The sequence below is a fragment of the Nicotiana attenuata genome, unplaced genomic scaffold, assembly GCF_001879085.1.
Source record: "Nicotiana attenuata strain UT unplaced genomic scaffold, NIATTr2, whole genome shotgun sequence".
Taxonomy (NCBI): Eukaryota; Viridiplantae; Streptophyta; class Magnoliopsida; order Solanales; family Solanaceae; genus Nicotiana; species Nicotiana attenuata.
In genome coordinates this window covers 51,429-65,518 of record NW_017673111.1, presented here as the reverse complement: position 1 = coordinate 65,518, position 14,090 = coordinate 51,429, and the positions used below count along the sequence as shown (strand labels likewise).

General features: G+C 36.9%; 2 protein-coding genes across 2 annotated transcripts; one reads left to right on the top strand and one right to left on the bottom strand.

Moving 5' to 3' along the window:
• Positions 1 to 1,117: 1,117 nt before the first annotated feature.
• Positions 1,118 to 7,440, top strand: LOC109215482 (probable methyltransferase PMT2). Its single transcript, XM_019379555.1, has 7 exons — positions 1,118 to 1,372; positions 2,171 to 2,825; positions 2,955 to 3,165; positions 3,387 to 3,681; positions 4,081 to 4,455; positions 5,361 to 5,438; positions 6,756 to 7,440. Exons 2-7 carry the CDS (start codon positions 2,178 to 2,180, stop codon positions 6,988 to 6,990), a joined length of 1,842 nt encoding a protein of 613 aa, XP_019235100.1. The 5' UTR covers positions 1,118 to 1,372; positions 2,171 to 2,177; the 3' UTR covers positions 6,991 to 7,440.
• An 821-nt stretch (positions 7,441 to 8,261) lies between these two features.
• LOC109215481 (sphinganine C4-monooxygenase 1-like) lies at positions 8,262 to 13,767 on the bottom strand. Its single transcript, XM_019379554.1, has 2 exons — positions 13,016 to 13,767; positions 8,262 to 9,209 (listed from the first exon to the last, which is right to left on the bottom strand). The coding sequence occupies exons 1-2, from the start codon at positions 13,265 to 13,267 to the stop codon at positions 8,655 to 8,657; spliced, it is 807 nt and encodes a 268-aa protein (XP_019235099.1). The 5' UTR covers positions 13,268 to 13,767; the 3' UTR covers positions 8,262 to 8,654.
• Between the last annotated feature and the right edge of the window lie 323 nt (positions 13,768 to 14,090).

Sequence of the window (14,090 nt, the reverse complement as noted above, 5' to 3'; positions counted from 1 at the left end):
CGGGGAGGAGCCGGAACCTGCTCCCTCCATCATAACTGAGGAGGGGATCACAGAATTGAAGGCTAGGTGGGGAATCCCTCGCCACGTTGAAATACTACCGGCAGTGGGGGACGACATAGTCCATTTTGACCGCCCAGGGTATTGCGCGTTCTATGCCTACCCTTTTATTGTTGGATACACGGTTCCTCTCCCTCTCTTGGTGGTAGATTTCTGCCGCTTTTACGAGGTATGCCCAGCGCAACTTTCGCCGTATCTGTATAAATTGTTCCTCATGCTGCTTAAGTTTGCGGAGCTCGCTGGTCGTGAGATCACTTTGGTTGCAACTTTTGCTTGTATATAGCATCATGATCTAGGTTGGCGTGTGAGATTCGCTTATCGTTCCTCTCGGTGGGTGATCATGTTTCCGATTTTTGATCTGGAGGAGACTAGGAAGTTTTCACTAAGAAATCCTCACAGACGGCGCCAAATTGTTTGACCAAAAATTATCGAGATCTTTTTGGGTAAATCAATTAGAGAAGAATGAAGAGGTAAATTTTAGTCAAACCTAATAACCTCCAGATCCATAAACAAATCAGAAAATAATGCATAAGATGAAATAGGGGTGATCAATCTTATTGATGTTTGTCATTTTTTCTTTTGTTAATCGATGGATATGACTGTTTATCATCCTCCATGGAAGATGACTTTTCCTTCCTTTTGCTAAGAAGATTACAGAGGAGAGGGAAGAGAGAGAAAAAAGCCCCCATTTAATGAAAGACTCCTCCCCTATATATAGCTATGGAATCCTCACTATGGGTCGATATACTTGTGCACCACGTCCGCTTTCGTCGTTCCCTGAGTATCGCTCCTTGTCAAGGCGGATATTGTGAGTACGGGGTTTTGGTGCAAACCACGTCGTCTTCCACTATCTCGTCGCTTGGACGGGATCTCGGTTAGGCCGACTGCAGCGCTCAGATTTTGACCAATACGCTTATCGTTTCCCAACATTTTGAATTTATAATAATCAAAGTTAATTAATAATAATAATAATAATATGTTTTAGATATTTTTTACGTTTTATTACGTTCTAGTGCTGCTGCTATCCCATACTCCCCATATGGGTCCCATTTCATCTGATTGCTTTTACACTTGAGCAAACGCTGCTATGAAAACAGCAACTCCCACTCCCCCCAAAAAGGAAAAAAAAATAAGAAAAAAAGAGGAGACTTGTAAATTTGATCTATTCTTGTAGATATTTTTTAATATTTAAAATCAGGGGAAATTTTCTGTGTTAATTTGTAAAGCTTCAAGGGTGGCACCATAATTGAGTTGTGGACTGAAAAGCAGAGTTGGAAGGTCATTAAGCAAGTGTGAATTTTTTTTCATGCCATTGGTATGCTGATTGAACACTCCATAGATGATCTTTCATTTCAATTCTTGATTTAAAGTTTCTATCTTTCTTTTCATTTTGGTTGATTCATTTGCCAGCTGAGACTTCACTTTCTAAACCCATTTATGTTGGAAGATTAATTTTCCTTCAATTTACAATACATGGTTCAAATTTGTTCTTCTGGGGAGTTTCTTAGTGCAGTTAGAGTATAATAATCTTGCAGTTTTGAGCTTCTTTTTTTCTTGGGGTCTGCTCTAAGTATCAGTTTTTGGCTTCAAGTTTCAGTTTTTGTAGCTTTGGGTTGTGTTCTATGAGCTGATGCATTGTTCTTTGGTAATATATATCTGTTTTACTATGTAGGAACTAACACAACCTATTTGAAAGCTTCATTTATGGGTTGGTTTGTTAAACTTTTATGTAATAAAACTGTCAAACCAGTAAAAGATTTGATTTTGGTCCAATAACCCTGCTGGGTGGTTACAATCTATGGTCGTCTCTTGCTACCTTAATCTGCAGTTACTGGAGTATCAGGGAGAAAAAGAAGCTTTATCTGAGTTTACTCTATAATTTGCTTTAATTGACTTCTACTGAAATTTCTAACAGCATTTGGTATCCTCGATGATCAACGTATTATAGAACTATGCTCTGATCTAGTGACGGTCTTTTTTTTTCATAATAGAGGTCATTTGCAGTATAAGGTGTGATTTCTGGATATATGTACTTCTGATACATTTAGAAAATATTGGTGCATCGGCATTCTATTTCCTTCTCATTCCTAACTCAGCTTTGAAATCATTTCAGGACAACAATGGCAAATAGAAGTTCAGGGGAAAATAGGACTAGGACTTCAGTGTCGATCTTTATAGTAACTGGTCTATGTTGCTTCTTCTATTTGCTTGGAGCATGGCAAAGAAGTGGCTTTGGGAAGGGAGATAGTATAGCTCTGGCAGTCACCAAGACTGCTGGTGAGAACTGCAATATCCTACCGAATCTCAATTTTGAGACTCGTCATGGTGGCCAAGCGGGTAGCATTGATGATTTAGGAACAGAAGTCAAAAAATTTAAGCCATGTCATCCTCGTTACACCGATTATACACCGTGTCAAGATCAAAAGCGTGCTATGCACTTCCCAAGGGAAAATATGATCTATCGGGAAAGGCATTGTCCACCTCAAGAAAAGAAGTTGCATTGCCTTATTCCAGCACCTAAGGGGTATGTTACTCCATTTCCGTGGCCAAAAAGTCGGGATTATGTTCCATATGCCAATGCTCCATATAAGAGCTTGACTGTCGAGAAGGCCATTCAAAATTGGATTCAGTATGAAGGTAATGTGTTTAGATTTCCTGGAGGAGGGACACAGTTTCCTCAAGGAGCAGATAAGTATATTGATCAGCTTGCTTCAGTAATCCCGATTCAAAATGGAACTGTTCGGACTGCTCTGGACACTGGTTGTGGTGTATGCTGTCTACTTTAAAATCCTCTCTTATACCAAAAGATATCTGTGTCTCAGTTTCTTCACCTACTTGGAGAGTATTTCTCGCTATTGTGTTGGCTGCTTTGACTAACAATGCTTTATGAATCCTAGGTTGCAAGTTGGGGTGCTTATCTTTGGAAAAGGAATGTCATAGCAATGTCATTTGCCCCCAGAGACTCACATGAAGCTCAGGTTCAGTTCGCTCTTGAAAGGGGTGTGCCCGCTGTTATTGGTGTACTAGGAACAATCAAAATGCCATATCCATCTAAGGCGTTTGATATGGCTCATTGTTCTCGTTGTCTAATCCCATGGGGATCTGCTGGTATGAATGTTGTTTGGTAGCAAGAATAACTACTTTGCAAATTTGTGTTGTTTTCTTTTATGAAAGGTTACCATTCTCAAAAAAAAAAAAAAAAGAAAAAAAAGGAAAATACTTACAGTATGAACAATTTTGCAAGACATTTGGTTTTACTTTACTCCTTTTACTTGTTAACCTTTTCGGTAGAGCGCTTTGGTTGCATATTTTATACTTTCTTCTTGCAGATGGAAACCTCATGATGGAAGTTGATAGAGTTCTTAGACCTGGCGGTTATTGGGTGCTTTCCGGTCCTCCTATCAATTGGAAGACTAATTACAAGGCCTGGCAACGACCCAAGGAGGAACTTCAGGAAGAACAAAGGAAGATTGAAGATATTGCTAAACGTCTTTGCTGGGAGAAGAAATCTGAGAAGGGAGAGACTGCAATTTGGCAGAAAAGGATGGATGCTGACTCATGCCGTTCAGAACAAGAAGATTCTGCAGCTACATTTTGTAAATCTGCAGATCCAGATGATGTCTGGTAGGTCATCTTCTTAAGTACTTCAGTTTTATATGTTTGAAATTCATCTGTACTTCAAGAAAATGCTAAGGAGAATGTGCTTCTTGCCTCCCATGAGTGGAAAATTTTATGTTACTGTAACCAAGGTTCTCTCTTTCGGTGTCTTAAAGAAACACGATTATGTCACCAATGCTAAAACTATATGAGTACTTTTTGGACTTACATAAACTATTTCCTAAGAAGTGAGTTTCAAGAAGGTCTCGGTATGTGGAAATATATCTAGAAGTCTTTGTACTTACGGATTTGTGATAATCTGATATGGTGGATTATTGCGTCCAACATTACTTGTACATTGCACTGCAAATCAATATTGAAAATCAAGTTTCATGGTTATTCCATTGTTTTGCTTCTGTTGATCAGGTACAAGAAAATGGAAGGATGCACAACACCAGGCAAAGGTAATGGTGATGACGAGGGCCTAAAGCCATTCCCTGAGAGACTTTATGCTGTTCCCCCAAGAATTGCTAATGGACTAGTTTCTGGAGTCTCCGTTGAGGCATATCTGGAAGACAGCAAGAAATGGAAGAAACATGTAAGTGCTTATAAGAAAATTAACAAACTCATCGACACAGGAAGGTATCGCAATATCATGGACATGAATGCTGGACTCGGAAGTTTTGCTGCAGCTCTTCAATCTCCCAAAATATGGGTTATGAATGTTATGCCAACAATAGCCGAGAAAAATACCCTGGGAGTTATATATGAACGAGGGCTTATCGGAATTTATCATGACTGGTATGGCTTCTTCTCTCATATGCTCAATATATACTTATCGGTATGATTGTGGCTTGGTAACATATCAAGCACACGTGTTTGTCATTTACAGGAAGTTGCAGTATTCTTACCACTCAATTTTTGTGGTTGTGATTATTAATCATGTATTCTCTAGTTTTTTGTTTGTAAATGCAAGGATCATCGGAGGAAACCTTTGCTCTATTATCAATGTCCTTGAGAAGAATTAAGGAATTATCATATGAAAGGAAACCCTTGATCAAATATTACGTTCCTTTCTATGTTAGTTTGCACTTGTACTCCTGGTTTAGGTATAGTAGTAACATATTCACCTTAGAGGACGCTGAACTTGGGATCCTTTTTTTTTTAATTTGCACCGGGTGTCCGAGTCTCTAAGAGCCCCGACTAATCCCGGGGGTGCACAGGCCCTCGGCAAGGAGTTTCCCGCAAGTGCACCACGGTTAATTTAGGTTTTACCAGTCCGATGGCCCTCAAAAATTGTTTGCACCCAGTGGGTTTCGAACTTGAGACCTTGAAAGGGAGCAAACCCCAAGGCTCAAGTCTATTGCCACCAGGCCAACCCCTGAGGGTTAAAACTCGACGCTGAACTTGGGATCTTTGTGTGAGGCCTTCAATATCAAGGGTTTTAAAGTTAATTATGCATATGCACGCAACATACCTATATGCAACAGTATATGCTGCATTTGGTTTAACATCGAATCTTTTCTGCTTGGTGGAAATGGGGGATGAATATCAATCCTATGCAGGCTACGTTTTCATCAAATTGTTTTGTCTATTTTGTCTTTTCGTAAGGAGATCAAACTGTGTATCTTACTCTATTCAGTGATTTTCTCTTCCTCGTATCCCGCTGAAAGATACTCTCTGATCACAGTTATATTGTGATTCAGGTGTGAAGCATTCTCTACGTACCCAAGGACTTACGATCTCATTCATGCTCATGGTCTTTTCAGTTTATACAAGGACAAGTAAGTATTCCATCTTTTTCCTTTTTTTCTTTTTTCTAGCGTGTTCCTCATTGAGATTGTGAACCTTATATGTCTAAAACCTTATATAGTATTGTGGCTCTTAAGAATTGGGCTGGAAGCCGATGTCTTAAATGGAGGTTGTATTGTAAGCCCTCTCTAATTGGCTCAGTGGTGACTCGAATTGCACATAACAAATATTTGCTGGTTTCCTCCTTCAGAACTGAAAACAAGCTCAAAAATGATCTGACTTGGTTCGAAATGTAAAAGGAATAAGTTGGAGTATTAGTCTGGTTAAGCCAAACATCTTCAAGTTATTTCCTCTGTTCCAATTTATATTTGTAGGACACTCTTCTAATTATGTTCCAAAATGTTTGAAATTATTCGATATCTATGTAGCCTTTACAACATACAAAATATTAAAATCATTAAATTATTCAACTTTTAAGCTTTATTTTGTGTTTTCCTTATCAAACTAACTATTCAACTATTGCTTTAATATTTTTTCTTCTTTATCAGCAGTATAATATAAGTCAAATTAACATCTTACACTTGGTCAAAACTCAAAAGTCAGTACCATCATAAAAACTGGAGCTAAGGAAGTGCATCTTATTGCTTCCTGTGAATCCCATTCTGAAGCTGAACTTTATGCGAATAGCAAAACTATTATATAATGCATAAAACTCCATCCCCTTTTCTTAGACCTACTCAAATTTTGTTGGTGCATCTTCTTGTTTGTAACTGTAGTTACCAAGTTTAGGGCGTCTGTTTTGGTTATTTTGTGACATAATCCTTCTTCGGTAGGCGACCCTTCTGGCTAAGCTGAAGTTTACTAATAAGAGCTTTTCTAATTGTATAGAGTTAAGAGATATGTTAAATTTAATAGCATTTTGGAGGTTGGCTGGATTATCCAAATCTGAATTCAATGCTAAAGCAATAGGGTGTGGTATGCTTCACCTTGTCTCAAATACTTGGAGATGGGTTAAGTAACTAGAACAGGTCTGGCGCATTAGTGTATGCTAAAAGGAAAAATAGGTAAGCAAATTGGGATGGATTACATAAAATATTTGACCCCTTAAACTTTTAGGTAATATTAAGGAGTAACTTCAAAATCAAGCATGGGGTGGCCTGTAGTTTATTCTACAAATAGAGGGCAAGTGCATGTTTTGACTAATCCAGAGTATTGTTTCTTGTTGTTGATGCTCTCACCTTTACTATGAAAAATTTGAAGAATACAATGGGGGAAAAAGCACAAGTTGCTTTTATGCTTTTAGCCATATTAGTGTTCTGTATTGATTTTCTTGTTTCCTGATCGTGTAGGTGTGACTTTGAAGACATTCTCTTAGAGATGGACCGTATTTTGCGGCCGGAAGGCGCTGTTATTCTGAGGGACGATGTGGATGTGCTAATTAAGGTGAAGAAGATAATAGGAAGTATGAGATGGGACTTTAAATTGATGGATCATGAAGACGGCCCCCTTGTTCCCGAGAAAGTACTTGTAGCAGTCAAAAAATATTGGACTGTTGGTGATAATAATTCCACATCCACACGATAAGATGGTCGCGAAAATGGTGCTCTGATCAATGTATTTGCAATGGATCGCGAGAACCAAAGTTCATTTATCAATGGTATTTGGTGGCTATTGCAGACCCTTCACCACAAGAAATTTTTGGTCGAGGACTCTCCTTAATGTATGTGTTTTAACTTTCTATTGATGGATCCATAAATTATAGTATATGAACACTTGCATTCATTTTATTGTTCTTTCCTCTCTCTTTGAAGCCTCATTACATGATGAGTCCTGAAACTTCTGATGTACTCTTAGGAGCATTTTCTTCCTTCAAACAACAGATGTTGTAATGTGTTCAATTCGTTTCTCGTATAGATATTACTAATAGGATGTATTTGTAGCTATATCAGGACTTGGTGAAGTGCAGTCATCAAGATTATTTCTCTACATTCTGACATTGTATGGGAATTTGAATATAGATATTATCTGCTTTAATTTCATTACAACAAAATTTACGGAACCTCGCCCCCCCTTTTTTTTTTTCCTAAAGAATTATTCACTTGTATAGTCCTACTGCAATAATAATAATAACAATAATAATAATAGTATTTATGCTTATGCATATCTGCTACGATTTTTTTTGTAAAGCTGGCTTTCCTCCGGGACTGATATAAGAAGAAGCTAAAGAAATGGGGTAGCTTTTATAATTTACAAAGTCTCTTGATTAGCGACAAATTTACTTAAATAATAATTTATTAAACACGTTTGGAATCTAAAATTATTATACTATTATTTTGATTTTATTAAATGAATTCAACCTTTTAATTAGTACTAGAATATTTCATTTTCAGTCCGTCCTCCACTATCAAGGTATGCTGAATTTTCACCCAATACTAACTTAAAACAAGAAGCAATGACCAAATTAATTTTATCCTGGCATTACGATGGTAGTTACACTGAAATGTGAAAAATTATATACTACTTAATTTGAAGGTTAACTGTAAGTAGCAAAATGAATATTTACCAAACAATTGAGGGATGTTTCTTATTTCTTTTTTCTAATTTCTGAAGACCGGCCTATAATTGTGTAATATCTAACAGTTCACATCGTCAGCTGTCACCTTGAAAAAGAGAAAGACAACTCATTGATCTGACCAAGTAATTCCTATGATCCTCATGTCATATTCATATCAGTATTATAAACACTAGACAGGCTTGCAATGTTCTGTCAAGAAGACACCAAAAACATTGACATATAATAAATCTTTAGTATCAGATAGAAATAGAAGCATAATTTACAAAACAATTTTTCTAACTTACATAGTTAATAAAACTCAAACTTATGATAACAAAATAGAGGTTTATAATTACACAATTGTGACCACTTAACCAATAAAACCTCTCCGCGACGGACTCAAAGCCCGAAGCAGACTATGGTAGAGAATATTCAAAAGAAAAAAAAAATCACTTGGATGCATACAATCCATTGCCAGACAATACTTAACCTCTACCTATAGCAAATTATGGGAAACCAGATTATGACAAAAGGAAAAGGCATTATTTGCCCCTTTTTTCTTTTTTCAACCTCAAAAAGAAAACCAGTAATACAACAATATATGCAGAAACATATATACAAATTACTGAGAAAGGCAAATACGGGTGTAAAATTGCAGTGGTACATACTTTCAAAACATGTACTAACAGTCTTGTTAGTCATCCTTGCAATCTTTATCAGGCCGAGCTTCATAACCCCCTTCTGGTCTCTTCACAAGTGCATATGGCATGTACGTACCAAGTATCCTATCCCACGTCACAAAGAAGGGTTGTGAAAAGTTATACTTGCTTCCGTAAAGTTGGTGATGAACGTCGTGGTATGCTGAGTTGTTCTTAAATACGATATGGAACAGGTTTCCCGGTAGCCATAGTCCACAATGATCATCGACTGTCTTGATGGTCGCAAGCGAGAAAAAGAAGATAGAAGCTCGAGGAGACATGCCTGAGAAAAGGAAAGCTAGGGCCCCACCGATAGTGTCAAGTATCAGACCCTCTAAAGGGTGATTGTACAAAGCTCCAAATGCATATGGAACAACTAGCCGGTGATGCTGAGAATGGATATGCTTGTATAAGAACTTGTTTTGATGCATGAAGCGATGCATAAAATATTGCCAAGTATCTAACACCACCATTCCAACAAAGAACTGTCTAGCAAGAACAAGGAAGCTAGCCTGTTGATCTCCACCAGATTCTCCATCATTACCTGTGACCTGTTCCGGAAAAATTGAATTTAGTGAACAAGAATAAAATATCAAACTTGCATCCAGAAACGCATTGACATATAAACACAAATAATAAAAAAGTCTGGACGAAAAATATTAGAGGAGAGAGCACAAGTGGAATAAGATATAAAATGGACCTAGAAAAATCACTTGATTGTGGATTGACCAAGAATGATTTCATTTTGCAATCAGCTAAAAGACATTCCAAAAGCCAAGGTCCGATAACAATCTCTGAACCATATGACGTTGGACTAGATGTTCGCTTAAAGAATTAACGCAAGCCAAACTCCAGTTGGCTGCTATATGTCAGAACAGCTCAAGTGGGGGATGTATTCATTAAGCTGCATGTGTGAAACTAAAGAAATTAGAAACTACACTATTGATCATATAAGTTAGGACCAATAACTCCAAAGTGTAGTTTGAACCCACATGGGCACAAAAGAACAAGTCAACTGCCTCATTTTGAGGTCGCGGAAGTTTAGCAGAATGCAGATATGTTGTAAATAGAATGAACTATCTTACACATAATACTAGAGTAATGGTTACTAATAGAGTAATCTCTCACTTGTTAGTTGTCACCACTTCATCTCTATCAATGTTGACATCAATCCAAGGATGCACTAGTTTCTCTTTCCTCTCCTTTGATGGGCAGGAACAACTTCTTCCTATAAAAGATCCAAGCTTATATGCTGAGCTAGGAGAGTTTATTCTTCTTCAAACTCTCAGCAGTAACCACTGAAAATCCCTCGTTGGTTACCTTTTCAATAATCCAAACGTACAGTTAAGAGGGCTAGTGAAGACTCCGAGCAGCCTATTTTCTCGTTAAGCACTCTTTTTTTACTAGTGACAAAGAATAAACTCTAACTAAACAGAGATCGAAGACATTATCCCTTGCTAGTGCTTCTAATTACCACCACCAAAGTTTAGCAACAGAAACAACGAAATCTATTTGTGTGTCTTCATCCTTCCAGTACATCACAATATTAACTACTCATTTTATGCTACCAAAGGAGGGATAAGGCGAGGGGGAGAGGATAGCCTAACGGACCAATGTCTCTACACCAATCTGCAAAACAGCTCAATCCAGACAAGAAAGGAAGGAGGGAAATAGAAAATCATTGATTGCTAAATTCTTCATAGATGCATCACTGTTATATTGAAGCTGCCCTCTCCTCCAGACCCGCTTTCTCTCACACATAACACTAATTTTCTTGGAAACGAATATTCTAGCATCAACTTATCGGGGCTTCTTCAACATAAAGTGTTTTTAGTTGAGCACCCCGACACCTCTCGACTCACAAACACACAGAAGAGGAAGGAAGCCATAGCACTATGCCACTATCAGTCAAAACTATAGTGCACATTTTGTATCTGATACTTGCACAAAATCATGTTATCTCCATGGTATGTCTACCCTTTCCCTTCAAATTAACACAATTAATATCTGCCCACCTCAGAATTTAAAAATATATAATTAAATGTACAAGCTCAGATAAACGGAGGCACTAGTGTTCCTAGGTTCATAAAATTCTCGGATATTTCATAAAGAACACTTCAAATAACTATCTATAACAGCTACATAGACAAGTGATTTCTCCGCCCATCTGTCAGCCACATTCTATAAACAGCAGGGTAGACAATACATCAACAAGAAGTCTACCATCCTGTCCAAAAACAATTGGACAATTAGAACTAATCATAAATGTCAAAAATGATGAAAATATCCTCTTCATATTAGTAAAAACGAGGCATCACTATATGTTTGTAACCTAAATTCCAAAGAAGAACTATTATCCCTCATAACAGCCTCTTCCAACTCCTCTTCCTCTTCCATGCCCACCACAGGGTATGAAATATACCATGAAAGTATAAACGTCACGTTGCTTACCTAAACAACATATTTCAAATCCAAAAACTCAAAGATCAAAAGGAAGTTTGAAGCCTTCAACCAAAAACCAGATAGCGTTCACCACTACAAGGTCAAACAATCAATCAATAAAATTTGCTTCAACCACAAACTAGATGGTGTTAATGGTACGAATGATCTGTATGCATTCCGCTCTATCTGGACTCATCTCATTCTTACTAATCAAATCAGATTCTACAGCAAATAGCCATCCATAAAAGGTAACAAAGAAAAATACAAGAAGTTGCTAAGGATTTCCCAAAAGAAAATAAAGCTAATAAGCACGCTTCAAATGTAATAACACAGCATCCATCATTTCTCTCCATCTCCGAAATAAGAAAATACAAGACAGAAATTTGCAAAAACAGAACTTTGCAATAAAAACCCCACCATCCTGCAAATGAGCACAAACTGTGCAGCAATACAAACTAATTGTCAATCGAATTAACGCAAGCCAAACTCCAGTTGGCTGCTATATGTCAGAACAGCTCAAGTGGGGGATGTATTCATTAAGCTGCATGTGTGAAACTAAAGAAATTAGAAACTACACTATTGATCATATAAGTTAGGACCAATAACTCCAAAGTGTAGTTTGAACCCACATGGGCACAAAAGAACAAGTCAACTGCCTCATTTTGAGGTCGCGGAAGTTTAGCAGAATGCAGATATGTTGTAAATAGAATGAACTATCTTACACATAATACTAGAGTAATGGTTACTAATAGAGTAATCTCTCACTTGTTAGTTGTCACCACTTCATCTCTATCAATGTTGACATCAATCCAAGGATGCACTAGTTTCTCTTTCCTCTCCTTTGATGGGCAGGAACAACTTCTTCCTATAAAAGATCCAAGCTTATATGCTGAGCTAGGAGAGTTTATTCTTCTTCAAACTCTCAGCAGTAACCACTGAAAATCCCTCGTTGGTTACCNGAACTTTAGCAATAAAAACCCCACCATCCTAGCAAATGAGCACAAACTGTAGCAGACAATACAAACTAATTGTCAACTACGAACCCCCCCCCCCCCCCAAAAAAAAATCTTCACCAGATTCAAATAATGGAAAAAAAAAATCAACAATATGTGCCGCGAGGTGCCAAATCCCAAAGAAATAACTATTCATTGTAACAGCCTCCTCAAGTTCCTTCCAGCCCACCACAGCCACAGTGTATGAACACACCATGAAGTATAATTGCACATTGCTTACAACGAACTGCATATTTTAAACTCAAAATTCAAGAACAAAAAAATTCCCGGACTTCGACCAACAGTGGATAGCCAAGGGCGGAGCGAGAGCATTGGCTAGGGGTTCAGACAAACCCCATAGCTTTTGCTTGGATCATGTACTTGTATTAGGAAATTCATTAAATGTGCATAAATATTTAACTGCAAACTTAGTAGCTAAGACGAGCTATGGCTTTGATGGCAAACTCATAACCATTAAACTTCGAATACTAGTTCCCGCCTTTGTGGATAGCAACCACCATCAAAGGTCAATCAATTAATCAATCAAAAACTATTCTTTCAGTCCTAAATTAGCTGGCTATATGAATCCTCCGTATCCAACTGATCCATGAAATGAATCCCATTTATCAAATTCAAAGTACTTAACATAGTTAAACTATTTTGCATTGACGGTCAACTTACCACAACGTTCATCCTTTACCCAAGACTACATGAATCCAAATTAAAACCCTCCTTTATCTTAGACGTGGAACCAGCTATGCTTTGCAAAATTCTAAAGTAAGACTAAGAAAGCTCTAAAAACATGCTTCAAAACACAAGAATACAGCAATCACCATTTCTCAATCTCAAGAAATGAAAAAATCAAACAGAAAAATTGCATAAAAACAGAAACTTTGCAATAAAGGGGTGATGGGGTTACGAACCGCGAAGAGAATTGTGGCAACAACAGCCTGAACAGCCTGTTGAAGAAGAACCCCTTTAACAACCTCTTTCTTTGTAACCAAATTCTTCTCATCCTCATCTTTTTTTGTATGCAACCTATAATTCTCCATACCCCCAAGCATACAATACAATCCTGAATATACCCAATACACCACTATTGGCGAAATTGTCCCCAACAATTCATCTGACACACCATATATTCCTCCTCTAAATTCAACAGTTTCAATATTCATATTGCCTTGTAGCAAATACAATTACAATAACACAAGATTCTCCGAAATTCCAAAAAAAAAAAAAAAGATTCAAACTTTATGCATATAATTTTAGATTCTTGGTAACTATGAAAAAAGATACAAACTTTATGTAAATGAAACAAGATTACTGGAAACTACGAAAAAAGATTCGAACTGTATGTAAATGGAACTAGATTCTTGTAACTATGAAATTAAAACTTTATGTAAAATTGTGAGTTTATTTATGGAAAGAGGGGAAGATTGTAGCTAGGGTTTGTGAGGGGGGGTGGATTGAATTCTCTTCCAAATTTAATTGGAAGGAATTCAAGAAAACACAAAAAAAGGTAAAGCAAGGCAAAAAAGAAACCTAATGATGATCAATATCTAGTTGTTTTTGTTCTATCTGTGTTTTGAAGTATTAATAAAAAGGGCATTATTATTTGCAGCAAGAGTAGATATATTGCTATTGTTTTCATCATCAATATATATGAGGAATCTAGAAATGCTTTTTGAGAAGTAGTAATAATATTAAAGAAAATAAATATGGACTAATAATATAACTACGCTTTCTTTAGAGAAAAAAAAAATTACTTTTTTTCCTTTGTGGGACCGAAGGAGGGAGATGGGAAAGTCTTCAGGGATCGTTTGGTAGGGTGTATAAGAATAATACTGATTAAAGTTTATTAATAATACTGGAATTATTTTTATCAATTATTTAGTTTAATGTATTAGATATAATATGCATTGCATAATCGTTTAAAGAAGTTATTTGTCTACAAAATACCTTCATGAAAATCGTTGGAAAGGATTTGAAAAAGATTTA